The 26134-nt window shown below is 63.5% G+C and overlaps 1 protein-coding gene across 2 annotated transcripts; it reads right to left on the reverse strand.

Annotated features, from left to right (window-relative positions):
• Window positions 1-218: 218 nt before the first annotated feature.
• Window positions 219-25530, reverse strand: PIK3C2B (phosphatidylinositol-4-phosphate 3-kinase catalytic subunit type 2 beta). 2 transcript variants are annotated; one of them, XM_074925404.1, is made up of 33 exons: window positions 25468-25530; window positions 16207-17190; window positions 14447-14547; window positions 14169-14323; window positions 13909-14029; window positions 11623-11734; window positions 11436-11515; window positions 11282-11345; window positions 10904-11050; window positions 10579-10612; window positions 10056-10251; window positions 9000-9122; window positions 7957-8124; window positions 7646-7757; window positions 7404-7546; window positions 6171-6359; window positions 5922-6015; window positions 5723-5817; window positions 5459-5639; window positions 5262-5369; window positions 5082-5174; window positions 4838-4967; window positions 3767-3903; window positions 3474-3643; window positions 3143-3299; window positions 2939-3048; window positions 2613-2814; window positions 2072-2196; window positions 1878-1995; window positions 1611-1692; window positions 1404-1510; window positions 1188-1316; window positions 219-1057 (listed from the first exon to the last, which is right to left on the reverse strand). In XM_074925404.1, the coding sequence occupies exons 2-33, from the start codon at window positions 17116-17118 to the stop codon at window positions 869-871; spliced, it is 4884 nt and encodes a 1627-aa protein (XP_074781505.1). In that variant the 5' UTR covers window positions 17119-17190; window positions 25468-25530; the 3' UTR covers window positions 219-868. The 2 variants fall into 2 exon arrangements, with proteins under 2 accessions (XP_074781505.1, XP_074781506.1); XM_074925405.1 differs by lacking the exon at window positions 25468-25530 and having other exon boundaries at window positions 16207-17216.
• Between the last annotated feature and the right edge of the window lie 604 nt (window positions 25531-26134).

Here is a 26134-nt window from a genome sequence, read left to right on the forward strand (position 1 = left end):
GGCAGAGGTGCAGGCAGAGGTGCAGGCAGAGGTGCAGGCAGAGGTGCAGGCAGAGGTGCAGGCAGGGCCCACGTTTCATCTCCTTTATTTTCACGCCACCGTGTTACAGGCAGGAGGGTCCCAACCACTGGCAGGTGCCAGCTCCAGCAGCCCCAACCGCTGGCAGGGCCAAGCTGCTGCACCCCCCACACCCCCCCCAGCCCCCAACACCCGCTCGATACAATATTTAAAACTTTTAATATAAAGGTTAAGTTCATTATTCTCGATCCTGAGAAACATTTCGTCCGTTTACGGAGCTCTCGCTGTAAACAAAGCACCACAGGCACCAAGCCCGCACCCCGGGCCGGATGGCAGATGAGGAGACGGATGTTCCCGCCGGCGTGGGGACGGGAAGGGTGACCAGCGGTCCCCTTCCTGCGGCGTGGAGGGGGGGACAGCCACACGGGACCGGTGCCGTGCACGGTTCCACCACACCACTCTCCTTTGGGAGCAGATTCCCGGGGATGGGAATTGCCCGGCTCCAGGCTGGAGCTGTTACCCGGGGCTCTGCGGGTACACGCACCCCCAGCCCCCAGCAAACCTCTGCGACGCCTCCCCTCTTCCTCTCTGCCCCGGTGCCCGGCCGCACGCTACTCATTAAAAAAAATTAAAATACAGATATCCCAAAGGAAGAAATAACCCCCCCCGAAGCGCCCCACCGGTCCTCCCTGCCCCTCCCTCCCCGCGTTGCTCCCTTGACACAAGGTAAACTTAAAAAAGAAGACGCCTGCGGCAGCGCCCATCGGTGCCCGGTCCCTACGGGCACATCCCAGGGCGGGCAGAGCCGCGGCAGCGGTGCCATGGGTCCCCCAGCCCCGGCAGTGTGACCTCAGAGGGTGCCGTGGCCGCGGGATCCCAGTGCAAACCAGCCCATCTTCTCCTGCGCCAGGTCGAGGTCCCGCAGGCGGATGCCGACCTCCCCCAGGAGGATGTTCTCCCAGAAGCCTTCCTCGCTCAGCACGCTCAGGCGCAGCTCCCGCTGCTGCAGGTCCCCTCTGGGGATCCCATCGTAGACCAGCTGTGGGCAGAACAGGACAGACCCTCAGCTACGGCCTTCTCTGGCCCCCCCATCCCCATCCTCATCCTCATCCCCATCCTCATCCCCATCCCCATCCCCATCCTCATCCTCATCCATCCCCATCACTTACCATCTCATTGTAGGTGGGGTTGCAGGTTTTTCGGGCCACTTTGGTTTTCCTCTTGGTTGTTTTTTGAGGGTCAGGCAGCAAGTAGGTCTTGACGTAGGGGTCAGGGTCATTGCCATCCTGCAACGGTGGCTGTGGGGCAGAGAGCGGGGGGCACCCCTTGAGTGCAGTGGTGGGGTGGACCCCCAACCCTGCTGTCACCAAGCGCTGTGCACCTACCAGCCCCCGGATGTGCATCACCATGATGAAGAGCTTGTTGTTCTTGTAGGAGATGGAGAGCTTCACCTCCCCGCCGACCCTCCCCAGGGGCCGAGCCCACGTGGCATCTGGAGAGGAGGAGAGGAGGGGGGCGAGTGGGACGGGAGCCCCTCGCTATTGCCCCGTGGGGTGCCAGTGAGCTGCCGACACTGCCCCCGGCCGCCCTACCTGCCGGCTTTGGGGTTGGGTTGGTGCCAGCTGCCTTCTCGTCCCGTGGAAGGGGGTGGAAGAAGGTGTAGATGAGGTCGCACTGTGGGGTGAGGAGGTGACGTTTGTGGTGACAGCAGTGACCGTGTCCCCCGTGCCAGTGCTTTACGTGGTGCAGTGGCCCCCCACGCCCTTTCCCACCTCACCGGTATCCCCAGCACCGTCCCCACCTCTCAGGAGGCAGCAGCCCCCCTGCACCCTGCTGGGAGCACCCCCCTAGCTTCGCACCTCTGCCACCTCGGGGGCAGCGTGGATCAGGTGCCAGATGTAGCCGTTCAACTCCTCCTTCCGCCGCTCGGCCACCGCTTCGCCCCGCGACCGTCCGATGACAAACCTGCTGGGGAAGCTGTGGGGACGGACACTCAGCAAAGCCTGGGGGGCAGGGGGGAGCCCCGAGGGTCTGCGGGGGTCTGTGGGGCTACCTGGGCAGCAGTGAGGAGGGGAAGAGGAGGCGCAGCTTGTTGTGCAGCTCCTGGAACTCCTCGAAGGTGCGCTGCACAAAGGTCACCTCGCCTGGACTCTCCCGCTGCACCTTCACCACGTAGGTCTGCAGAAAGTGATAGGACAAGTGATAACAAGTGATAGGACAAGAGGGAATGGCCTCGAGCTGCATCAGGGCAGGGTCAGGCTGGCTCTGAGGAAGGACTTCTGTGCAGAAGGGGCTGTTGGGCGTTGGAATGGGCTGCCCAGGGCAGGGGGGGAGTCCCCGGGATCCCTGGGGGGGTTGAAGAGTCGGGCTGAGCCAGTGCTGAGGGATCTGGGGGAGTTGGGAACGGTCAGGGTGAGGGTCATGGTTGGGCTGGAGGAGCTTCGAGGGCTTTTCCAACATAGATGATTCTGGGATTCTGTGAAAGATGGGGCTGTGACATGGGATGGGGACCCTGGGGTGCCCTGAGCCCATATGGGGCTGGGACAGAACTGCCTGAGTTGTCCCTTCGCCTGTCCCCAACCGTCCCCACTCACGTAGCCCTTGCTGGGGTTGAAGACCCGCTCATGGCGGCAGAGGAAGACGTCACGGATCCGGCCGGACGTCTTGATGGTGTGTGTGCGGGGGGCAAAGGAGAGGGTTGGGCGGGCGTCAGAGCCCGTGAACTTCATCTGCGCCAGGTTGTGGATGAAGAAGTTGAGCTTGGTAGCCACACTGCCCAGGCTGGACTCGATCAACCTGCAACGAGGCCACTGCATGTTCAATAGGGAGGAGCCCGTCGGCGTGCCCAGCCCATACCCATGTCACCCTCCACGGGCTCCCTTTATCCTCTCCCACCCTATCACCCACCCACGTCCTCTACCTGGTGAAGTAGGTGGTGGCATCAGCATCAGAATCCTGCGGCCTCAGGGCATCGTAGACATATTTGAGATCCTCCAGGTCGGAGAGCTCAGGGATGCCACAGGACAGCATCTGGGAGGGGAGGCAGGGGGTGAGGGCAGGTGGAGGCAGGAGGACCCCTCTGCTGTGCCTGGGGGGGACGGGCGTGTGGTCCCCTGGCTCTCACCAGCCCCAGCAGGTTGAGGAAGAGGTGGGTGTGCTTGCGGATCAGGTTGTAGGCCTGGCAGCACAGGTCAACAAAGTCGTGGAAGCGGCTGGAGGGCTTGTCCCCCCCGTTGATGACATACGCCATGTCCGAGGTGAAGACAAAGGGTGCCCGGTCCCTGCACAGGGGAAGCAGGGACAGAACATCAGCACGGCTGGGGGTCACCCACCACCAGGACCACAGCATGAGATTTCACCCCACGAAATTGGGGTGTACCCCAATGCTAAAGAGCCTCAGCCCTGCAAGGATGAGCCCAGGTGATGGGGAAGGGGATGCTGGAGGAGTTTCTCACCTCTTGATGTTGCCGAACATCTGCGCGTGGCCCAGGAACCTGCCGAAGTCGATGTGGAACATGTGGCCGGTGGTCTTGAGCATGATGTTGTCATTGTGCCTGTCGCAGATCCCCAGCACGTAGGTGGCCACGCAGCAGCCGGCGCAAGAGTAGATGAAGTTTTCCACAGCCTGGGAGGAGGGAGGGAAGTTGCAACCATGTGTGGAGAAAGGCTGGACAAGTTGGGAGGCAATGGATCTTGTCCCTGGAGAGGAGAGCAGGAGGAATGGGGACCCTGCCAGGCTCCTCCTCACCTTCTCATACTCATCCTCCTCAGGGTTGTGTTTCTGCAGCCAGTCTGCCAGCGGCCGGTCTTTGAAGGAGCCCGTCACGCCGTGCTCCACCTGGATTTTGCGTAGGGTCTCGGCGTTGGGGATCATCTCCACCATGCCTGGCAGCCGAGACAGCAGGGTGAGACCCATCCATCCCACCCGGGGGGCACCAAGACCCCACCCTTTGCCACCAACCCCAGCCATCATCACTGAATCACAGGATCCCAGAATCATCTCAGTTGGAAAAGCTTGAAGCTCCTCCAGCCCAACCATGAGCCTCCCCCTGACCGTTCCCAACTCCCCCAGATCCCTCAGCGCTGGCTCAGCCCGACTCTTCAACCCCCCCAGGGATCCCGGGGACTCCCCCCTGCCCTGGGCAGCCCATTCCAACGCCCAACAGCCCCTTCTGCACAGAAATCCTTCCTCAGAGCCAGCCTGACCCTGCCCTGGGCAGCTTGAGGCCATTCCCTCAGGGCCTGGCGCTGGGGCCTTGGCTCCAGAGACTCATCCCCCCTCTCTGCCCCCTCCTGGCAGGGAGTTGCAGAGGGCCAGGAGGTCTCCCCTCAGCCTCCTCTTCTCCAGACTGAACCCCCCAGTTCCCCCAGCCGCTCCCCAGCAGACCTGTGCTCCAGACCCTGCCCCAGCTCCGTTGCCCTTCTCTGGCCACGCTCGAGTCATTCAATGGCCTTTTTGGGGTGAGGGGCCCAAAACTGAACCCACTCAGCGAGGGGCGGCCTCCCCAGTGCCGAGCCCAGGGCTCAGATCCCTTCCCTGTCCCTGCTGGCCACGCCAGGGCTGACACAAGCCAGGATGCCACTGGCCTTCTTGGCCACCTGGGCACACTGCTGGCTCCTGTTCAGCTGGCTGAGTGACAGCCTGCAAAGCCGTGTTCCTACAGATGGGCTGGTGGGATCAGACCCGAAGGGGGAATCACAGCTCCCCGCAGTAGCTCCTCTCTAGCAGAGCCCCAGGACCTCCTGAGCCATCACCAGTCCGAGAGCACGGCGACCTGGGGCCCAATGCCCCTCGGGGGACACCCCGATGCCACGTTACCTCTTCCACGGCCAGTGGAGAAGCAGCGGAAGATGACCATGCGCATGTCCAGGCCCTCTTGCACCCAGATCTTGTTCATGATCCGGATCATCTGCAGCGTCAGCATGTCCTGCCGCAGGTCATCGCCACACTGCGAGATGGTGGGGAAGAGCCATCAGAGCCGGGGGACAGCGGGGACAAAGCTGAGCCAGTCCCACGCGGGCTGGGGTAGCCATGCCGGGGGTTTGGGTATCGTCGGGCTCACCTTGAAGATGACTCGGATGTTTTCCCCAAGGGGATCAACATTCTGGAAGGAGAGCTTCAGGGGGACGGCGTTGGAGTTGAAATAGGAGCAGTCCTGCCGCGGGGAGGAAGGTGCAGTGCATCAGGGCGAGCCGGGTGTGGGCAGAGGAGCCCCCCCAACACCCCCAGCTCCTGCAATTACCCGGGGCACGATCCCCTTCACCAGGAGGCTGGGGCTGAGCGGCAGCCGGCACGACCCGTTCGCCTTGAAGAACTGCTTCACGTCCTCCAGCCCCTCGCGGAGGATGCCCTGTGGGGTGGGCATGGGATGGGATGGGCGGGGGGCTGAGACACAGCCCAGCACCCCTCTGCACCCCCTCCCACCGCCCTGGCACCCACCTGGCGTGCAGAGGGGGCGGCATCCCGCACTTGCTGGGCCAGCCTGGCCAGCGTGTTGACGAGCAGGCACTGCCGGTCAAACTCCTCCCGCAGCCCCTTCCCACAGCAGCAGAGCAGCGCTGCCAGCAGGTACTGGTAGCGGATGCTGAACTGGGAATCCTTGAGGCCATCCTTCAGCAGCCTGCTCGGAGCAGGGGCATGTGGGGGTCAGGTGAGCTCCGGGGAACCCCCCACACCACTCCTGACCCTCCCCTGCAAACCCACCAGAAGAAGTAGTGAGTGATCTTCAGGTCACAGATCGCTCTCTTCAGGAGGAAGCGCACCAACGGGCTGTCCAGGTAGCACTCGTACTTCAGAGCCTGGAGAGGGGACAGTTTTGGGGCACAACGAGACTGGCACGTACCCCATGCCACGTCCCGGTCCTGGCATGCATCCCATGCCAGGTCCCAGTCCCCCCGCACACCTGGACCAGCTGGGGCAGGTAGTCCAGCAGCTCAGTGTCAGAGATGGAGTCGATCCACTGCACGGCTGTTCTCCTCACCTCCTGGTCCGGGAACCTACAGGCAGGACAGGCATCACGGGGAGCCTCAGCATCCTCAGCATCCCCCCCCACCTCCTTTTGCCACCGCTGCCCTCTCCCTGCCCGCACGAGGAGGGCAGCAGCGCCAGAGTACGCATCCCTGTGGCACCCCGCAGCTCAGGGGTGGCTTACGTGGCATGCAGTAGCCCCAGGGCATCCTGATGGCTCATGTAGGCCCACTGGCTGAGCAGGGCGTAGATGTCGGGCAGGCAGGCCCACTCCCAGCTGGGCGCGCTGGCCAGCAGCATGGGCAGGGCGCCAGGCGCTGTGTGGCAGTAGTAACGCTTCTCCCACAGGCACTTGCGGTCGGCGTCCATCAGCCTATGGCAGCGAGGGGACAGAGGGGACATGGCTCAGGTGTGGGGTGAGGGAGGGGATGGCACAGATGGGACAGGGCTGGGTCATGGCATTCCTCTGCCCACACCACGTGTGGTGAGGGGGTCAGCAATAAACCCCTCCGAGCCCTCCCTGCTGCCCCACCGCTGCCCTGCCCATGGGAAAGAGGAGTTGATGGAGAACAGGATCCTGCCTGCATCCCCGCAATGGGCTGAGGCTGGCTCAGCAGGCAGGTCTGTGTGGTGCTGCAGAATCCCATAATCATCTGGGTTGGAAAAGCCCCTGAAGCTCCTCCAGCCCCACCATGACCCTCCCCCTGACCGTTCCCAACTCCCCCAGATCCCTCAGCGCTGGCTCAGCCCGACTCTTCAACCCCTCCAGGGATCCCGGGGACTCCCCCCTGCCCTGGGCAGCCCATTCCAACGCCCAACAGCCCCTTCTGCACAGAAATCCTTCCTCAGAGCCAGCCTGACCCTGCCCTGGCACAGCTTGCAGGATGTGGGGGGCTCTCCCATCCTCAGACAGCACCCCATGCCCCAAGGAACAGCCAGGACCCAAATCCCCACGCACAGGGGTGACCGAGCTGCTGCAGGGACAGTTCTGGCCGTCCCCCTGCCCGGGGTCCTCCAGAGCGAGCCAGGCTGGCTGCACACCCCAGGAATGTTTTGCAAGGAGCGTCAGCACCATCCTGCAGCTGCCGACACCTGATCCTCCCGTTTATAGCCAGCGCCGGAGGACGCCGGCCGGCTCGGCCACACTGGGCTGGATGAGGGGCCGGGCAGCTGTCCCTGCTGGGGGGGACATGGCTGGAGAGACCCTCCCCAGAGAGGGGAGGGCAGGGCGCAGGAGGACCGATGGCCAGGCAGCTGCGGGCAGGCAGCTCTGCCAAACGCCGGGCTCCAGCCTCATCCCCAGTCACCAGCAGCCAGCGGCAGGGTCAGACCCTCTGATACCCGCTGTGTGTGCTGGGGGTATATCAGCAGAGTCCCCCTCGGCAGGGTGATGCCATCCCCACCCCACATTACGTACCAGTAGAGCGATTTCTTTTGCATCGCCTCCCGCAGCTTGCGCTGGTCCTCCTCCCCCAGGCTGCTGAATTCGTACTTGGGGCTGAATTCAGCTGCCGGCGGGCTGGTGAACTTCACCTCGAAGGCAGAGGTGGGGAAGTCGATCTGGGGCAGAGGCAGAGGGTGAGTGGGGGTCACACATGGAGCTCGGGGCAGGGTGGTGGTGTGTGTGTGTCCCCCAGACCCCCATCCACCAGAACATACCTGCAGGATGACACTGTCAGGCTGGTGGAAGTTGGGGGCACTCGACCTGGCTCTGGAGTTGTCCTGCGTCGCTGGCCACAAGCCCAAGAGCTTTCGCCCACAGGTCAGGACCCTGAAGGAGAAGGAGAGGTGAGAGTCTGGCGCTGGGGGCTACTCTTCAGGGGCAGGAGAGTGCCACCACTGCACCGATGCTGTCCCCACACTGAGCCGAGGCGCTGGGGACCCCGTGGTGCTGGGGACCCTCCTTCCGCACCCCGGGGACGCTGTCGCGGCCCCTCGCTGTGCCCGGCGTGGTGGGATACCCCACGTACTGCCTGAAGTTGAAGAGGGGGGTGGTGACCCAGCCCAGGGCCTCGGGGACCCGCCGCTGTTTGTTGGCGTCGGAGGAGCTCCCCGGGGGTGGGACGGGCACGGCGAAGAGCGTGACGCTGAGCAGCGTCTCCCGCGGCAGACGGTTCACCTGGACGGGGAAGCAGATCCTGCAAGAGAGCAGCCGGTGGCTCAGCTGTGCCCTGTGGCACTAGCCAGCCCTCCATGGCACTGGCCATCCCCTCGCCTTGGGATGCCAAGCATGCCCTGGGAGAGCCCAGCCCAACAGACGCCTTTGCTGCTGGCACTGGGGGTGCCACATGCCCCCCCCAGCGTGGGATGGAGATCCCATAGCATTGCAGACACCCCGTGGGGGGCAGCTGGTTTGGGGAGAACCAGCAGCTCGTGTACCCCGGTCCTCTCCCAGCCCCGGGCAGTCCTGCTGCTCTCTGTCCCGGGAAGGTGACCGCGGGGCAGGGGGGGGCCGTCATGGAGGGCTCCCACCACACACTGACCTCGTCCCACGGCCGGAGGGGGCTGCGGGGGACCCCGGGGCTGAGGCTCCTCTCCGACGCTCCCGGGGAGCCCAAGGTGGCAGCTACATCCCGCCCGTGGGTGGGCACGGGAAGGGCGTTGTCCCGTGGAGGGGACCGGCACCACTGCGTGCCCCGCTGTCCCGCTGCCCGCTCGGCGCCTGTCCTTGGGGGGCACCGGCGCCTTCTAAAATTATCCTGTTCCATCCCCACCTCCCCGGGCCGCTGCAAATGCCAGGCGTGGCGAAGGCTTGGCACAGCCTCTCTGCCCGTTCCCGGGGCTATTTTTGGAGCTGATCCCCTTTCCTGGGTGCAAACACACAGGTCTGGGGAGGGCAGGGCTGACGCCAGTGCCGGTGCTATTCCCGGGGATGACACAAGAGTTTCTGACACCCCAAAACTGGGGAGAGGCACAGAGAGGAGCTGCTGGAGCAGGGGAGGAGGAAGAGGAGGAAGAAGGCAGCATGGCTGGGTATGGCACCACGACCCCCCTGCCCACCCCATGGCCTTACTGCTGGTCCCATATGATGAGGTGGAAGAGGTATTTGTAGACGTGGGCCTTCCTGGTGAGCAGGGGGCTGCACAGCTCCTTGCCACCGTGGCTGAGGGAGCAGGAGAGGTAGAAATCTTCATAGCTGCAAAGGGAACAGAGGAAGATGTGAGCTGGGGGGGGTCTTGGCCTGGGGCAGGGGAGCTGGCACCCAGGGGTTCACCTCACCATGGGGCAAATCCTGCATCAGCAGGGTGGGGAGGATGGAGGTGCTGACCCTCTGTGTCTTCCCCAGGCTGGGCTTGGGAAGGGGGCTGCACCGGGGAGGGGGCGAGAGCTGGGAGCCCCCGTCCCCATCACCATATGCCACTGTGCATACCATCACACGGGGGGCTGCCGGGGGGGGCCCTGCCATGTGGCAGGTGCCGAGCGACAATCCGGGGAGGGCTGCGGGGCGCCGGAGGTCAGGGGATGCCGGCATTTCCCAGGCTACCCGCTTTGTTCGGAGCCAGTCACCAAGGGGAATACATTAAGGACAGGACAAAGGCGAGGGGTCCCCGGCGGGGCGGCTGCTGCCGGCGCTGCTGCCTCGCACGCCCTCCCCATGGTGGGCTCCTGCCGTCCGCCCGGACCCCCGCTGTCCCCCAACGCGGGGCCGAAAGCGGGTACGGGCACCGAGGCACCTAACAAAGCAGCACGTCGCTGATGTGGGGCGAGGGCAGGCCGGCCCTGCTGCACTGGGGCCATCTGTCACATCCCCGGGGTGGCAGTGAGCTTGGGAGCGATGCTGCAGCCCTGGGAATTCGTGGGGTTGGGGTGGGAGAGCACGGCAAAGCCCGTCCCACCCAGAAGCTCTGGCATCAGCTGGCTCCGAGCATCCCTCACCGCTCATCGAGCACCAGCATCCCCACATCCCTGCCTTTAGGGAGCTTGGGGAGTGTCAGCTCTTACTCCCTCCACGCCTGCTGAGTATCTGGGGTAGGGAGAGGGACGAACACCCCTGCCCCGGTGTGTTTAACACGGGTGTGAGCCCCAGGATGGGTAGAGGCTGCGCGAGGTGCAGGGCAGCTGCCCCTACCTGGCAGCCCAGGTGATGGGGATGCGGTGGGTGGCGTAGACGGTGAAAGAGAGCGGGCAGGAGAGCAGGCGAGCCTCCTGCGCCACGCCGTGCTCCCGGCTCCCGTGCACGGCCGTCTGGAAGTCGGCGTTGAAGGTGCTGCAGTAGAGCTCGACCAGGTTGAGGATGGCGGCCGTCAGGCTCTCCACGATCCTCTCTGAAGGGGAGGTGGGAGAGGGGTGAGAAGGCGCGGCCGCCAGCCCCGCTGCCCCCCCCGCCACGTCCCTTGGGATGCTGGAGGGACCCTGGGGCTGGACCGCGGGCAGGTCTCCCCCCGGACAAAGCGGGTGAGAGGGAGAATTTCAGGCTTCCCATTTCACTGAGTTCAGGGGGAGGAACAACAGCCATCGCCTCCAGAAACCCTCTTTTCCTAACCAGGATGGTTTCAAACGCATTTTTGGCCTTAATAATTGAGGGGGAGGGGCTTGAAGATTAAAAGCACCAAGAACTCGAGCCCAGAAGGGGAGGAGGAGAACAGAAATACCTCGATTTTCCCTCTTGGCCAGAATATTTGGATCCTGTTGAGGAAAAAAAGAAAAAGAAACCACAAGAGCAACATCAGAATCAGCCCCGCGCTGTCGGTGGGGAGCAGCTCGCCAAGGCAGCCGCTTTACGTAACCAGCCCGGGCTCCTCGGCTGCTGGAGCAGGCAGCGCAGCCAGGCAGCTGCCTGCTCCCAACTATTGAGGAATTTTCCACGTGGTACAGCGGGAGGAAGGAGGGAAAGAAGTCAGATGTGAAAATCTGCTTCTCCTCTGCACCTCACAGCTGAGCTCCCCGGTCCCGCAACTCCCAGTGCCCATCGCTCACCTTCTGGATTTTGGGCTGCATGCGGGAGGGGCAGGGGGGCATCTGGTTGAGGGCTGCCGTGATCTCCTGGGACTCCACGGCAGCCAGGGCATTGCAGATGGCCATGACCGACTGGATTACCCGTTCTGCCTTCAGTGGGAAGTCTCCCTGGAAGGCAGAGCGGGGTTGATGTGGGACCCCCGGGGCAGGGGCTGCTCCCCACAGCCCACACGCCGTTGCACTGGGAGGTACACCAGCCCATGCCTCAGTTTCCCCTACTTTCATGGTCTTTCCCCTTCTCTGATGCGTCCTTAGAGCCCCACAACAAAAAGGGGAAAGAGTCTGCAGCACATGCATCAAGGTGGCCCCAAAGATGCCGCCTCCACCCCTGGGGCTCACCTCGGCTGCCAGGAAAGCATCCACCTCGTTGTGGAAGGTGTCGAAGAGGAGACTCAGGGCCTGCCTAGGGGACAGAAAGCAGAGCTCAGCCCCGGCCAGGCCAACACCCGGCATGGGGGGGGCAGTCCCCCCCCCTTCCCCATGTCCCCTCTACCTGCTGATGGTCTGTTTGATGGGTCTCTCTTGCAGGTGGATGTAGTGGTTGAGGGTGGAGGGGCTCTGGTCATCGTTCGCCTGGAGGTGGAGTGATGCTGTGCTGTAGCTCGGCCACGCACAGGTGCTCCCACAGCAGGGAGATGGCACAGGCACCCCCACGCTGCCCCCCGCACCCCAGCACCCACCGTCCGGGCCAGGTCGCTGCGCACCCCCTTCCTCTTCATCAGCTGCAGGCGGATGTCGATGTCGAACTTCCTGCAGTGCTGGATGTACTCGTGGCTGCCCAGCGCGTGTTTGCTGCGGGGACAAGAGACCACACGCTGAGCTGAGCCCCCCTCCATCCCACGCCAGGCCCCAGCATTCAACTCGGGGTGCCCCAACCCAACGCAGCATCGCCTGGCGCTCGGCCGCGTCCGCCCTCGCCTGCAAACCAAGTTTGCAGGCGCTTGCGTTAGGAAACTCAAAGAATAACCTATTGTTTTCCCTCCTTCCCCTGCACCCTCCCAAAAGCTGTGCCCAGCCCAGCCGGCGTGACAGAGCTGGGAGCGGGCTCAGAGAAGCCTGTTGGGCCTGGATGTGCCCGATGATGTGGGGGAAGCGGAGCGTGGACCGGGGGAGCCGGAGGATGCTCCGGCTGACAGCAGGAGTGAGGGGCGAGCCTCAGAGCAAGGAAGCCCTTTCCCCAGAGCGGGACCCCCAGAGCTCGCCGTCCACATCTACTTTTCATTGCTGGCTGCGGAGGGGGGAGAATGAGCTGACTGAGGCCTGGCCAGCACGGCAGAGCCACAGGCACGGCGCCCAGGGGGAGCGGGAGGCTGCGGGCAGGATGGAGCTGCAATGGCAGGCTGAGGCGGGGGGGTTGGGAGAGGCACCCCCAGAGGTTCATGAGGCTGCAGGGGACAGGGACACGGAGACACGGAGTGCAATGGGTGCGTGGCACCGGTGCTGTGCCCTGATCCCTTCCTGGGGAAGGCACTGCGGGAAGCCCTGCCTGCAGGCAGCTGCACAGGCAGCAACGGGGCCGGCGTCCTGCGCACCCTTGCCCAGTCCTGCTGCCCCCCCCGTGCCTTCCAAAAGCAAATAGGGGGTGAGTGACAGCAGCTCAGGCTGGTTTGCAGAGCTCAAGGGCCCGACCGGCACCACAGGGAGGGTTTTGGCACTTCCAGCATCTCCTCTGCTGCAGGAAGATGTGGAAAGAAAAGATCAGTGACAAAAGGGCTTTATGTCCCGGGGCTTTCTCAAAGGTCCTTTGAGGGAGATACGCAGCACACTGGCTCTCGGGGAAATGCTTGCTGGGGACTGTCCTGCACCGTGCCCAGGATGCTGTTCCCTGCCCAAAAAGCGGGAGGTTCATCCCTTCGGGAAATGCCGCCCAAGCTGGCTGGATCCATCCTACCCTGGCTGATCCCTGGTAGCCCCAAGGCAGAGGTTTGCTGTGCAGAAACGCCGCGGTGTGAGTGAACAGCTTGTACCCCCCACCCGCCCCGTGTGCCAACACACACGTGTGCACACGCAGACACACGCACACACGTGCACCGAGCTGCTGGGCAGCACAAGGGCTCAGCACCGATGGGAATTACCCTTCAGGCAGCCGTGCTGGGCAGGCAGGAGCAGAGCCTGGGCTCCGCTCGCCCCCGGCTCGGGTGCTGCGTGGGCTCTCCCAGGCTGAACAATTCCCAGCCGCCCCTTTAGGGCCTAAACCGGCAGCTCCTGGAGGCCGTGGCAAAGCTCCCGCAGATTTCCCATGGCAGGGCCAGGCCCAGGGCAGCTCTCCAGCAGCGGGAGCTGGCTCGCTGCACCGAGCCGCCGGGAAGGACGGCGTGTGCCTGCGCATGCATGGCTGCTGGGTCTTCCTCTGCAGAGAGCTCTCCCAAACCATCAACCCCCCCCAAACCCCCCTCTGGACACGCAGCCTTCCTGCAGGGCAGGAGGGATCTGTGCAGGTCTCAGTCCCTATCACTCAGCCCCAGCTCTGCAGCCGAGGAGCCCACCACAGCCCTGATGCTCCTGTGCCCCCCCTCCCCGCTTCTCCCCCCCACCCAACATGTCCCTTTTCAATCTTCTGCAACTTAAACAACAGGCTGGGAGAAGCTGGGCTCTGCCGCTCCGCTTGCTGACACGCTTGTTATTAATATTCCTCCAAAGAGCTTTTTTGGCAGCTCCCGGGTTTTCAGGCCTTTCTCCAGGCACGCGGGGGTCAGCGTGATGGATACCCTGACACCGGGAAAGATGCTCCCAACATGCTGCTTTTGGCAAGAGCATCGCTGCGGCTCGGGAGACGGGGAAAGGGAGCGGCGAGGCTCCCGCTGTGCACCCCGGGATCAGCCCCAAGCATCCATCACGCCGGGATCAGCCCTGACCATCCATCTCACCCGGCCAAGGCCACGCATGGGGCGAGCGCGGCCGAGCACGTGAGCCCTGGGTTGTGAGGGGGGTGTGTGTGTGTGTGTCCCCTCCCCGGCGACACTCACTTCTGCAGGAACTCCTCCAAACCGCAGATCTTGAGCACGAAGTCCTCGACGTCAACGGCGTGCAGCTCGTCGTGCGTGTAGCACAGAGCCTGGTAGATGAGCAGGTCCACAGTGGAGGAGCCTGAGGGGGGAGGAAGCAGCACCATGAGCCTCAGGGATGGTGGGACCCCCCCCCGAGCCTTCACCTGGGGGTTGCTGGGGGTCCCCCCTTGATTGCTGCAAGGGGGAACCTGCTTGGCAGTGCAGCATGGGGCACTTACAGTCGCAGGTGAAGGTGAGGGGCTCCCGCAGACTGTCACACACCACCGTCACCTTCAGGCTGATGCCGTGGCCCAGCTGCTCGGGGCTGAGGTTGACGGCGCTCCACACCAAGCCAGTGAGGGAATAGTCCTTGGTGCTGTAGCCGGAGCGCAGCCTGCGGAGACAGGGATAGGTCAGAGACGTTGCCCTGCTTTGGGTTTTGCCCCCCACCCCCCTCCGAAACATCTGTTTTGGGGCATTTTGCAGTGGGATGCTCCAGCCCTAGACGGGTACTTACACATCCAGCATGTGGCAGAAAGCAGCCACCTCCTCATCCCGCTCCTCGGAGACCTCGAAGAGCTCGTAGCCATTGGAGAAGGAGTGTGGCCGGGGGGCAACCTATGGGGCAGAGCACGAGTCCATTATCTGGCTGCAGCATCTCTGAGGGCCTCCAGCCCACCGCCCACCCGGGACGGGGTTTGCCAGATCCCCCCGTTAGAGCATCGGGCACCGAGAGCCTCTGCTCACCCCGGTGTTGCTGCGGCCGGGGGAAAGGCAGCTCTGCAGCAGCGTGGGGGAAACCTGGGCCAGCGCAGGAGGGGTTTGGGCCAGGCGGGTGCCAGCCAGAGGACACATCACCCATGTCTGCACCGGCACCTTCCCCACAGCTGGGCGAAGGGAGACTTGAGGTCTTGCTGCCCCCAGCCCCCTGCCCACAAAACTGGCCGTTTCCAGGCTGTTTCCAAAAGCCCCGACGGGGAGATGCCCCAGGGATGGGCAGAGATGGACTCGAGGATGCTGCGGGATGGGCAGGGACCGTCCCCAGGCCTCCCGGGTGCTGCAGCGGAGCCCTACCCATGCCCAGCCCCACACGCCTGGGGGGAGCGGCAGCACCACTGTGCCAGGCTCCCCCCTGCGCCTGGGGGTCCCTGGGCCTCCATCGCTCTTTCCCAGTGAACAATGGCCCCACTGTCAGAGCAATTAACCCAGCCAACAGCTAACGGGAGGCAGAGAAAGGCAGAGAACACAGCAGCCGCTAAAGACAATTTTAATGCTCTTTTATAATTAGTTTCTGGCACTAAGAAAGCCGAGAGTGACTTACGTAGCCCCCGCTAGCAGTCCCCAGCTGCATCCCTTGCTCCCTGGGGAGGGGGGACCCCGCATGGAAGGTGAATTCTCCTGTTATTTATCTCCTCCTCTTGCTGGAGGTGGGAAGACCCGCAGCAGAGCCGGGGCTCTGCCCCTGCAACAGGCACCCTGTTGGGGACAGGGGACCTGGCAGCCTCAGGAGAGAGCCGGTGGCCACGCCAGCAGCCCCCCAGTGCCCCTGCACGCAGAGGGGAGGTATCCTGCTCGCTGCTCGACGAAGGGAAGAATGGAGCCGGGATTGGAAAGGATGTTGCGAGGCGAACAGGAAAGCGATCGCCTGGCTCTCGGGAGGAGACTCCCAGCTCTTTCCGGAGGATCTTGTGACATTTTGTGAGCTGGCGGGATGCGAGCCCGCTGCAAACCACCTGCAGCGTGACCTCTGGAGACCCCAGGAGTGCTCCAGGGCACTCGTGGGCTGTGCCAGCCCCAGGGCCGGGCACTGGGCTTTGGCCGGGGGGTCTGGGCAGTGGCTGGGGTCCGGCAGCGGCCGGGCACGAGGGTGAGGAGAGGAGGCAGCACTCGGATGGCAGCGCACGGAGCATCCCGCCTGCTCGGCGGCAGCAGGATCATGCCCGGCTGGGACTTGCCCTTCTGCTTGGCTTCCTGACCCCAGATCGCCCACCCCAGAGGATTTTGGCCACAGCTGTAGGACCCCGCGCCCCTCGGGGAGCTGCACAATCTGGAAAGGTCTTATTAACCCCAGGGACGGTGTCTCAGCACATGGATGCCTCCGACCGTGGTACAAACAAGACCCTGAGGAGCCTGGAATGGCACAAATCAAACCAACGCGGAGCAAAGGAAACGCAGCAAAGCCACAGGCACCGACAGGCTTGTTTGCACCCTGCTCTCCCCAGCACCTCGGCTCCATCCCAGTCCCACTTCCAAGGAAGGGAGAGAAAAGCCTCTTACCGGATCGATGGAGATCCTGTGGTTCTTGTTTGGCGCCAGGTTCTTTCGGTTGCCAAAGCGGGAGATGTATGTCCTGGGGGGGACCTGGGGGGGCATGGTTTTGCTCCGTGCCACTGGCTTGCCACTCGATTCCTTCTCAAAAATGCTCCTGCCCTCCTTCCAGCCACGGGCAGCTTCCCGCAGCACCTCCGACTCGTAGGTGGACTTCAGGTTGAGGCAGGTGATGGCGTCGTTGATGCCGCCGTAGTCGGCGATGCCGTAGGGGTCTTCCTCGGAGATGCGGCGGCCGAGCAGCTTCCCGTGAGCCCGCTCGTGGGCCGCTGAGAACATGTTGATGTCCCTGGGCTGGGGTCCTTTGGAGGATGGGGGGGACCCCTTCCCCGAGCGCTGGTTCCCCTCGGAGGAACTCCAGAGGGGGTGCCGGGGGGGCAGTGGGGGTGGCGAGAGCTTTTTGGGGGAGCTGCCCCCGCCGTCGTGGGGTGAGGTGCCATTGAGGGGCTCCCCGAGGAAGTCCCCCCCTGACCCCTCGAAGATGTACAGGTAGTCCCCGGCCAGGGGTCCCTTCAGCCAGGGCTGGGGGTCCGGCTGAGGGGGGCTGGGGCCGGGGGGGGGTCCAGGCACAGGGGGACCCTCGGGCACCACGGGGACGTTGTAGCTGAGCGTGGGGTCGGAGCCGGAGAGGCCACGTGCTGCTTTGATGCTGGTGCAGCCGTTCCTCTCGGCGGGGTCGTCCCAGGAGATGAGGGGCGGGTCTCCCCGCTGCTTGGCCCGGTTCTCCTCCTTGTCTTGCCGCAGGCGGGACAACGCGTCGTACTCCATCTGCAGCGCCTCCGCCAGCGCCAGCTCCTTCCGGCTGATGCCCACCGACTCCAGGGACTTCCAGTGCTCCCCATTGCCGCGCGTGGCGGACATCTCTCCGGGGACTGGGACCTCTTCCTCCCGGGCTCAGGGGTCAGGAGAAAGGCATGCTGCACCGCCGGCCACCTGGGCAGAGGGGAAAGGCAAGGGTTAATGACTGGGCAAGCCACTAAAATTGGCTAATGAAGGGGGTACAGCCCTTCCTCTCTGCGATGGAAAAAAGGAAATATTTAGGGGCTCGGCAATGCGATGAGTTAAATAAAGATTTGGCTGCTGCCCGCCCCACCAGGACCCTGTGGCCACCAGTCAGGCAGCACAGGCAGGGCTGGCTGGCCCCGCAGCAGCTGCTGGGGCTATTGCTGGAGCCCGACGTATTTCCCCGAGGACAAAATAAGACGCAGAGAGGGGAGGGCAGCGGGGCCAGCGCCTGCAGCTGGGGCTGACTCAACCTGCAACGCTGCTGCCGTGCCCCAGCACAGGCTCCGCAGTGGGGCTGATACCCAGGATGCGGCTCTGAGCTGCCTCACTCATCTCAGAACTGTCACAGCTTTGAGAAGACGACAGCAAAATGAGGGCTTTTGGAAGCAGAAAGGAAAAGATGAGAGAGAAGGGCAAGGAAGGGACAAGGCACGGTGCTGCCCCCTCACCCCACACCGTGTCTGTGGGGGAAGAGGAAAGTCAGTTTGCATCAGCCTGGGCAGTGAGGAACCAACCTCCCACGGCTGGTGCTGAGGGTTTTACCTGGCAGCTCGCTGCTCTCTCCCTGTCTGAGGGCCGCTGCAGCCCGTCCCCAAACCCCATTTCAGCAGAGGGAACCGTGCATGGCTCGGGACAGCCGGGAGCCCTCGCTGCTCACCAGCTCCCATCGCTATTCCCCAGCACCGACCAGCCCGGGCTGCTTCAGCGAGCAAGAAACGGGGCACGGCGATGGGGACGCGGGCATCACGCTCAGCTCTAATAACCACCAGCATCCCCATACCCCTCCCTCGAGGGGACCCAGGGGTCCCTCTGAGCCTCCCCGCAGCGCCCGGCGTGGCGCAGCCTCCAAACCCAGCGACTCTGCAGCGTTCAGTTGCGCAAGCGGAGAGGGGAAACAGCCGGACTGGAAACCGCTGCCTGGCCCCCGACCAAAACCTGCGGAGGATGGTGACCGCAGGGGGGGCTCGGCTCTGCCCCGCCAGCGCCACGCTCTCTGGGGAAGGATGTTTCACCTCCTCTTCCCTTCCTAGCAAAATAAATAACGAAGGGGATGTTAAACAGAAGAGTGGAGCGAGCCCAAAGCCCCTGGAGACAGCCAGCACTTGAAATCTCTAGAGCTGAGAGGCAGCTGAGAGTTTTCGGGCTCTGGCCAGGGCTGGCTCACGAGCCTCAGCACGGGGAGAACACGGGACCTGAGCTGCCACCCAGGGCTCTCCTCTGCCCCACACCGCTCGCTCTGCGCTGCGCAGGGCTCTGGGTAACGCTCGGATTTAGGGCGAAAGGGTGCAACCACCCCTTCCCGGTGATTTTTGCTGGAAAGCGCTGCTGGGGCATCGCTGAACCCGAGGACCTTCCTTCAAAGACCTTAACCACGAAGTGCAGGAGCAGGGAGAGGGACTGGCAGACCCCGCCGCTGCCTGCCCTGACCCCCCCCAATGGAGGAGGCCACCTGGCATGACACGTGCCCCCCACATCCCACCCCATGGCATAGGGTAACCACCTCCAGCCTGGGCTATGCCAGTGACCACCCTCTGTCAGCACCCAGCGGAGCATCACCATTGTCACCAGACTGGTCCCCACCGTCCCCTCCCAGCCTGGTTGGTGTTTATCACCCACAGCAGCCCCCCCAGACCCACCACCACCCACAAACGGGCCCTCCTGACCCCGGGACCAGATGGCTGCTAATTAGCCCGGCCCTGGCAGCAAACACATTTCCTGCAAGTGAGGTGGGTTTGACCCCCTCGCCAGCACGGGTCCCCTCTTGCCCTCCCCAACACCAGGCTGGCTGGGGATCTCACTCAACCAGCTTTTTTGTGCTTTCTAACTGGAAAAATGGCTTCAGGGGTTGGGGGGGACACAGGCTGGAAGGATTCCCTTCCCTGGCATTTCCGTCTCTGCTGGCAGCTGTGGGCTTTTCCTGGAAAAATAGAAATCCCAAAAGCTGGCAGTCCCAAGCTTTTGGAAGCTGAACAAAGAAAATCTGCTTTTAGCCCAAAAGCAATAAAATCAAACCGATTTTTGTGGCTGACAAAGCCACAAACCCATTCTCGTCTCCAAGAGAAGCATCTGCATCTTGCTGACGTTTTGAGCAGAGAAACGCTCCCGCCTGGTCAAGCCGAGGCTCCCGCGTGTGCTGGTGAGATGCGGATGGACCCACACCAGGGCAGCAGCCCCAAACCTGAGCTGGGGGGGCACCATCAGAGCGGTTGGGACATGGGGATGGGGAGGCTCAGCCCACACCCGGCACAGCAACCAGCTGGAGAAAAGCCACGCAGGAGGGGGCTGAGTGTGACCCGGGGGATGTCACCTCGCTGGGGACACCAGGAGCATCCCCGAGCAGGTGGCTCAGCCCCTTCCCTCCGGAGCTGGCACGGCAGCTGGACCAAGACGATGCAAACCCACATGGAAGAGCCCCAAAATTCTCCCGGTCGCTCTCCAAGTCCTCGGCCAGGAGCAGGACTGATGCTCAACCAGTGCCTCAGTGCTGCTGCCAGCTCCTGCTCTCCAGGGTTTGGTTTTCCACTGAACACCTCTCTGCCCCCAGCAGCCTCTTACAAAAATTACCCAGGACTGTGAGCCCCCAGTTAGGTCTCAGCCTAAGAGCTCCTGAGGAGCAGAGACAAGCAGATTTTTTTCCTCTTTAAAATGCTACTAGTAATAACATAGGGATAATTTTCTGACTTTAAATTTCCTGGCATTTGCCACGGTCACGTCAGCCTCAGGAGACCCATCCAGCCTGGGATCCCACCTTTCGGAGAAAAGCTGTGCTGAGTTACTGTGGCTGCAGCACACGGCTCGGCTGGAGGCACACAGGAGGGAAAACCACTTGTCCACTGGAAACCCTTTGCCCTAAGCCTAGAAATAGGGTCAAACACAATTTTCTTCACAGTGTGCACCAGCACGGCCCCGTAAGGGAGGCTGCAGCCTTGCAGGGAGCCACGCACAGGCACCACCCGCCCGTGTAACCCACCAAGAACCGCGGCCACATCAGCGGAGCGCAGGGACGTTTCCCCATGGATGCACGGCCCAGGTGTGTGAAGCCAACCTCTTCCCAGGGACAGCCCTCGAGAACATCAGTGCTGAGCCCAGAGGGCAACAAAACCAGCTCCAAATCCTCTTTTGGGAACCTCTCGTGTTTTTTAACGCCATTTCAGAGCATCTGCTGGTTGCAGCACAGTCCCTTGTGTGGTTCTCAGCGTCAGCACCCGCTGCAGCCGTGGCTGGAGAAGCCAAAGCTCTTGTCCCCGTGGGCTCCGAGCAAACCTGCCCTTCGAGGACACATTTTCTTCGCTCTGGTCTCTCCCCCGGGGCCAGCTGCTGCCTGACCAACACCCCCCCGGGCTCTGCACACCCTGGGGCACGCACCCAGGGTGGGCAGAAAAGGGAGGCTTGGGGGGAGGCTTTCACGCCTGCGTGCTGGCAGATCCCCCCCACATACTCTGGAGATGATTTCTCAAATACCAGAACAGTGGGATCCACCCAGGAGCAGCCCAGCCCGAGGGAAGCCTGAGGTCCTCCCTGCCAAGGGTTCAAGGGCAGCGTTAGCCCCCTCACCCTCCCCCCCAAAAAAAAATCCCTCCACCCCAGCTGGTCCTGCTCTGCAGTGGCTCTTGGGGACACCCTTTCTGCAGGGCTTTGGGGCTCCCCATGGGGCTGTCCCTGTCCCCACACCCAGCATCAGTGGGACAGGGAGGGACAATCCCAGCCCTTCTGCCAAGAGCTGAGCATCAGGCTGGGAGGAGGGCGAGGAGGACTGGGGCAGGCTGGGGGGGACCCGGGGGGGAGCTCAGCACCGCCTGCAGCCACCCCATACCCGCCCCTGCTCCTGGCAGCTGAGCAGCACCTGCTCGGTGCGGGGAGGGACGAGGGAAGCCGAGCAGAAAATCATCCTACGGGATCCCACGGCGGAGCAAACGCCGCAGCCAGCCCTACCTCCCCGTGACCGGGGATGGGAGCCCGGGGCAGAGCCCCTGCGGATGGCGGGGGCTCGCTGCGCACCCCCAGCTCACCCCTTCCTTCCCTCCCTCCCTCCCTTCCCCCTCACAGGCAGCTGCGTTGGGAGCAGATAGAAAGGTCTGAAGCATCTGGGAAGACATCAAACATCTGAGGTCGAGGAAGCAAAGCGAGCCCCGGAGGGGCACCTCCCCGGGGTGTGGGAGCCGGGGATGGAGGTTATGCCTATCAGGGGAGACAATTCACACCCATTTATAATCCGGTGGAGGGAGGAGCGGCCGTGAGAAGGATAAAGCATCAGCCTTCACCTCTGGGGCTGCGGGTCCATCCATCCATCCTGCTGCTCCCGTTGAACGGGGCGAGCTGCCGCGTTCCCAGCCGCCGGAGCAGCCCCTGCCTGGCCAGGAGGATGGTGGGGGGTTCCCTGCCTTGGGGACACGGATCCTGCTCCTGGCTGCGTTCCCCAGCCACGTGTCATCGCTCCCGCTACGAGTCACAGCACATTGTGGGGTGACAAAGGTCCCCGGACACACTGGACCCCGGGGCTGTCCTCCAGCAGCGGGGATGTTCCTACATCTGCAAGGCAGAGCCAGCTCCTCATCCCATAGCATGGGGGGGGGCAGCTTCCCAGGACCCCATACCAGCTTCAGCACCCCCCAGAGCAGGCAGGACCCAGCTCCCCCTGCTCCAGAAGAAACGATCTGGTCTCTATTCTCCTCTTCTGCTCCAAAACAGGAGGGAAACGGAGCCTTTTGGGACCTCCTGAGCAACGTCATGACCAAGGAAAGCCCTCTGGGTGGGTCTCCAGGTGGTGTTTCGACAGAGGCAAAATGCAGGATTTTCATCCCTGTTTGGAACCGCAGCTCCAGAAAAGGAACCTGGTCTCAGAGGTCATTGTAAAATGAATCACAGAATCATCCAGGTTGGAAAGGAGCTTGAAGATCATCTAGTTCAATCATTAACCTCACACTGACCGTTCTCAGCTCCACCAGATCCCTCAGCGCTGGGTTAACCCAAAACCAAATCCCAGAGCGTTTCATTCCTGGAGCCACGCTCAACGCTGCTGAAACACCACCCGTCACCCCAAAACCCAGCAAAAACAACACTCTGGAAGTGCTTGTAGTGAAAATGGTGCGATTCTCCCCAAAAAACGATCCCAGCAGACATTTGTAGGCGTCTATTTGTATCCCCCGGTTTGCAGACAAAAAAAACCTGAACTCCAAAAGCTGAGGGGCTGCGCTCCCGGGGGTTTCCAGGGTGGGTTTGGAGCTGTTCCCCCCACCAAGGGCTGTCTCCAGCATTTCTCAGCAGGGTGGTAAGAAGAGCCTGGAGCTCATTCCTGTCACCCAGGATCCAGCTCCACAGCCGGAGACACTGGGCCAGGCTCCAGCCCCGCTTCACTGCCGAGGAGCCACCCTCACCGTGGGCTGGGCACGAAGGACGCGGCTCCTTCCACGCAGCCCGAAGCCTCCCATCGCCAGGGCAGACCCCCAACACTCACCACGGCAACGTGAAGACCTGCAGGATCTGGACAGTTTGTAACGTGCAGGAAAATAAAATCAGGCCCACACCGAGCTGAGCAAACACCTTGAAAACACCCAGAGCCACTTGCTTCCAACCTGTTGACTTTATGGTGGGAGGAGTTTCTTCCTCTTCAAGCCGATACGTCTCCTATTAATAGCAGAGCAAAGTCCAGTCTGGTCCAAGCTCTCTGGAGGAGGCAGGATGTGGAGCTGGCTGATGCCAAAGGCTTTTCCATCATTTTTCTACGTATTTCCACCCTCGGGAGGAAATCCTGCGCCGGGAAGATGGGTCGGGTTCGGATGGGAAAGCCCCCGACCTGGGGCAGCCGAAGGAGGGAGCTCTGCGGAGGCAGCACCCAGAGCCCTACGTGGCCATGGGACATGGGGGGGGACAACGGGGCGTCCCAGCCAGGCGTGGGGCAGGAGGCAACCTGGGGTGGGGTATGTCAGACCCCCCGCTTGCAGCGGGGTGCGACAGCCACACGCTCGGCTGCACAGGAGATGCTGAACCTCACCCAGCACCTGCGAAGCGATGGGGGTGCGGGGAGAAGCGAGGGTGGGACCCTTCCGCAAAGCCACCCACCGCTGCCCCCCACCCTCCCAGCTCCCACCGGGCAGCTCTGAGCCCCACAGCAGCTCAAGACACCCCGCGCCTCCTCCTGCTCCCCAGCTCCGAGGCACACCCGCGGTCGGACTTTCCAAATGACTCAACCCTCGCTGCTCCAGCACCCAGCACCCATCCGCAGGGCCAGGTTTTCTCGGTGCTCAGCCTCCCCCGGGGGATGCTGGCGGTCAGGATCTCCCCAACACGGCAGCTCTGGCGCTCGGCTCCTATGCAAATCTCAGCTTCCTCTGCGGCGAGCACCCGGCGCGGCGTGGCTGGCTGCGCGACGGCGTGGGTGTACGGGCACCCAGCTGCACACCGGCAGCGATCCTGCGTGGGGGGGCTCAGCTGGGCGAGGAGGGGCTGAACCCCCGTAGACATTCAAGGAGAGATGAGCAACGTAAAGCACGACACCTCCCCACCCTCAGCATCAGCCCCCAGGAAAAGGGTCCTTCCCGGTGGGGTGGGATGGATCCTGCTGCTGGAATTGTGGGTGTATCCACGCCAGGGCTGCTCCCTGCTCTCACGGGGCTCCCCCCCAGGTCCAGATGCTCCCGCAGCCAAACCAGGGTGCTCAGAGGACACGCAGCAGCCAGGGTGTACCCCCCCTCCCTGCTCACAGCACCCTGTTGGGGCGCACGGGGCCTGGCTGCTGCCACTCCGGTCTGCAGTGGGAACCAACTCCTCAGGCTGCTCAGCCCCCAGGATTTGTAAGTGGTGGGAGGGAGTCGCAGCCCAAGGACGCACCAGACACAGGCCAGACACACGCAGCTCCCCCAGAGCGTCCGACACGCAGGGAAACACCTCACTCAGGACGGGGCCGTGGATTCTGACGCTGTTACAGTCCCCGCGGTCCCTTCCCATGGCTCAGGACCGTGGGGACCCCGGCCTTGGAGGGACCCCGGCCTCAGAGGGACCCTGGCCTTGGAGGGACCCCGGCCTTGGAGGCACCCCAGCCTCACACACACATCCCCTGCCCCGCAGCCCAGGGTGTCGGGGTGCTCTGGCTGCACACACCCCCGTAGCACCAGCACAGGGAGCACCTACCTACACTGCAGCACACGGGGAGAGCTGGCGCCCGGCTGCTGGGCTGGAAAGGGCTTTGGGCTCCCGGCCTTCACTTGGAATTCAGGAGGGTGCTCCCAAGGCGAGGTGGGGCAGGCGCCTCGCCGGGGCGGTTAGCCTGGGAGAGCCGGGTGCCACATTTGCCAGGCAGGTTTCCCTCACCCCCGCTACACCCTCTCGGGGAGAAAAAGATTGATTTTTCTTGCTCACACTATTGCTAGTTCACCCCGGCCCAAATCCTATGAGCAATTACATTGCTGCTTGGCCTTCTACACATGAATAGCTGCGGTTAAGTCGATGTACCTCCTTCGCTTAGGGGTAATAGCTGGCATATCTCTGGAGTTTACTGTTAAATACACGCAGGAGCATTTCTGCAAGTTCAGGACCCAGAGCGGGGACCGCAGGAGCAGGGGGAGCAGCGCAGCATCCTCAGAAACGCTTCTGCCCCCACGCCCCGCACCTAGAGCCCCCTCCTGCCCCGTGGCTTTGGTGGGGACGAGCTGACCCTTCCCGGCCGCACCGGAGCGCTGGGCTGTCCCTGTCCCTGTCCCCATCCCTGTCCAGGCGCGGGGACTCTGACATGAGGGGAAAAAGCTGAACCCCCAGCCCTGCCCCTCTAGTTTGCTGACGGGCAACTTTGCAATTTGACGGGGACCGTTTCATTGTTCTGCTCATAAAAATAACCCAACTTCCCCCCCCCAACCCCCCCCCCCCTGCCCCGACGATGCAATTCAAGAGATCAAACCCCTCACCGTGCCCTGGGGGGGTGCAACGCCAGGGATCCCACCGCCACTCCCCCCCCCCCCCCGCCGTCGCTGCCTCCCCGGGGGTTTTGGGGTTTTCAGTCCTGGGAAAACCACAAGGCTGGGCTGGAGCTTTGGGGAACGACTCGCAGCAGCCCTACATCTCCTCCCGGGAGGGGAAATTATAATATATATATAATTTTTTTTTTTTTTTAAAGGGGAAAGCCCGGAACGACCCGCTCATTGGAGGAGCCGGCCTGCTGCCCCCACCCGTGTGTCCCCCCCCGCCGCGGCTCCCCCCGGGGCTCAGCCCTACCTGCTCCCGGCGGGCTGCGGCGGCGGCGGCGGGGCCGGGCCGGGCTGGGGCCGGGCGGCGGCGGGGCCGCGCCGCGGCGGCGGCGGCGGGAGGAGGGAGGAGGGAGGAGAGAGGGAGGGAGGGAGGGAGGGAGGGAAGGAGGGAGGGAAGGAGGGAGGGAGGGAGGGAGGGAAGGAGGGAGGGAGGGAGCACGGCGGCGGACAATGGAGGGGCGCAGCGCGGCGCGGGGCCATCTCCCGGCCGCTCGCCGCATTGCACGGCGCTGGGGGCCGGGGGCGAGGCGGCGCTGCCCACCGGTGCCCCCCCCCTAGCCGGCTTCCCCCGGTATATCCCCGGGACAATGCCAGCTCTCCCCTTCCCCCTGCCCAGGGAGCCCCCGCGTGTGTCCCCCCCCATCCCGCATCATCCCGCACCCGCTGCTGGGTCCCGCTCCTTTTGTGTGTCCCCCCCCCCTCCCCAAAACGCTGCAGCCCCCACCAGCCCCCACCTCCCGCCACTGCCCACCGGGCTGGTCCCTCCAGGGCTGCGGGGGCTCCTCTGTACCCCTCCGGCGAGCTGCAGGAGGGTGCTGAGACCCCACTGGAGTCGGGGTGCTTTGTGCTTGGTCCCCAAACCCCCCCAGGTCAGTGGGGTCACCCTCCCACCCGCAGCAGCCACAACCCCCCTG

This window comes from Athene noctua, chromosome 23 (assembly GCF_965140245.1).
Source record: "Athene noctua chromosome 23, bAthNoc1.hap1.1, whole genome shotgun sequence".
Taxonomy (NCBI): Eukaryota; Metazoa; Chordata; class Aves; order Strigiformes; family Strigidae; genus Athene; species Athene noctua.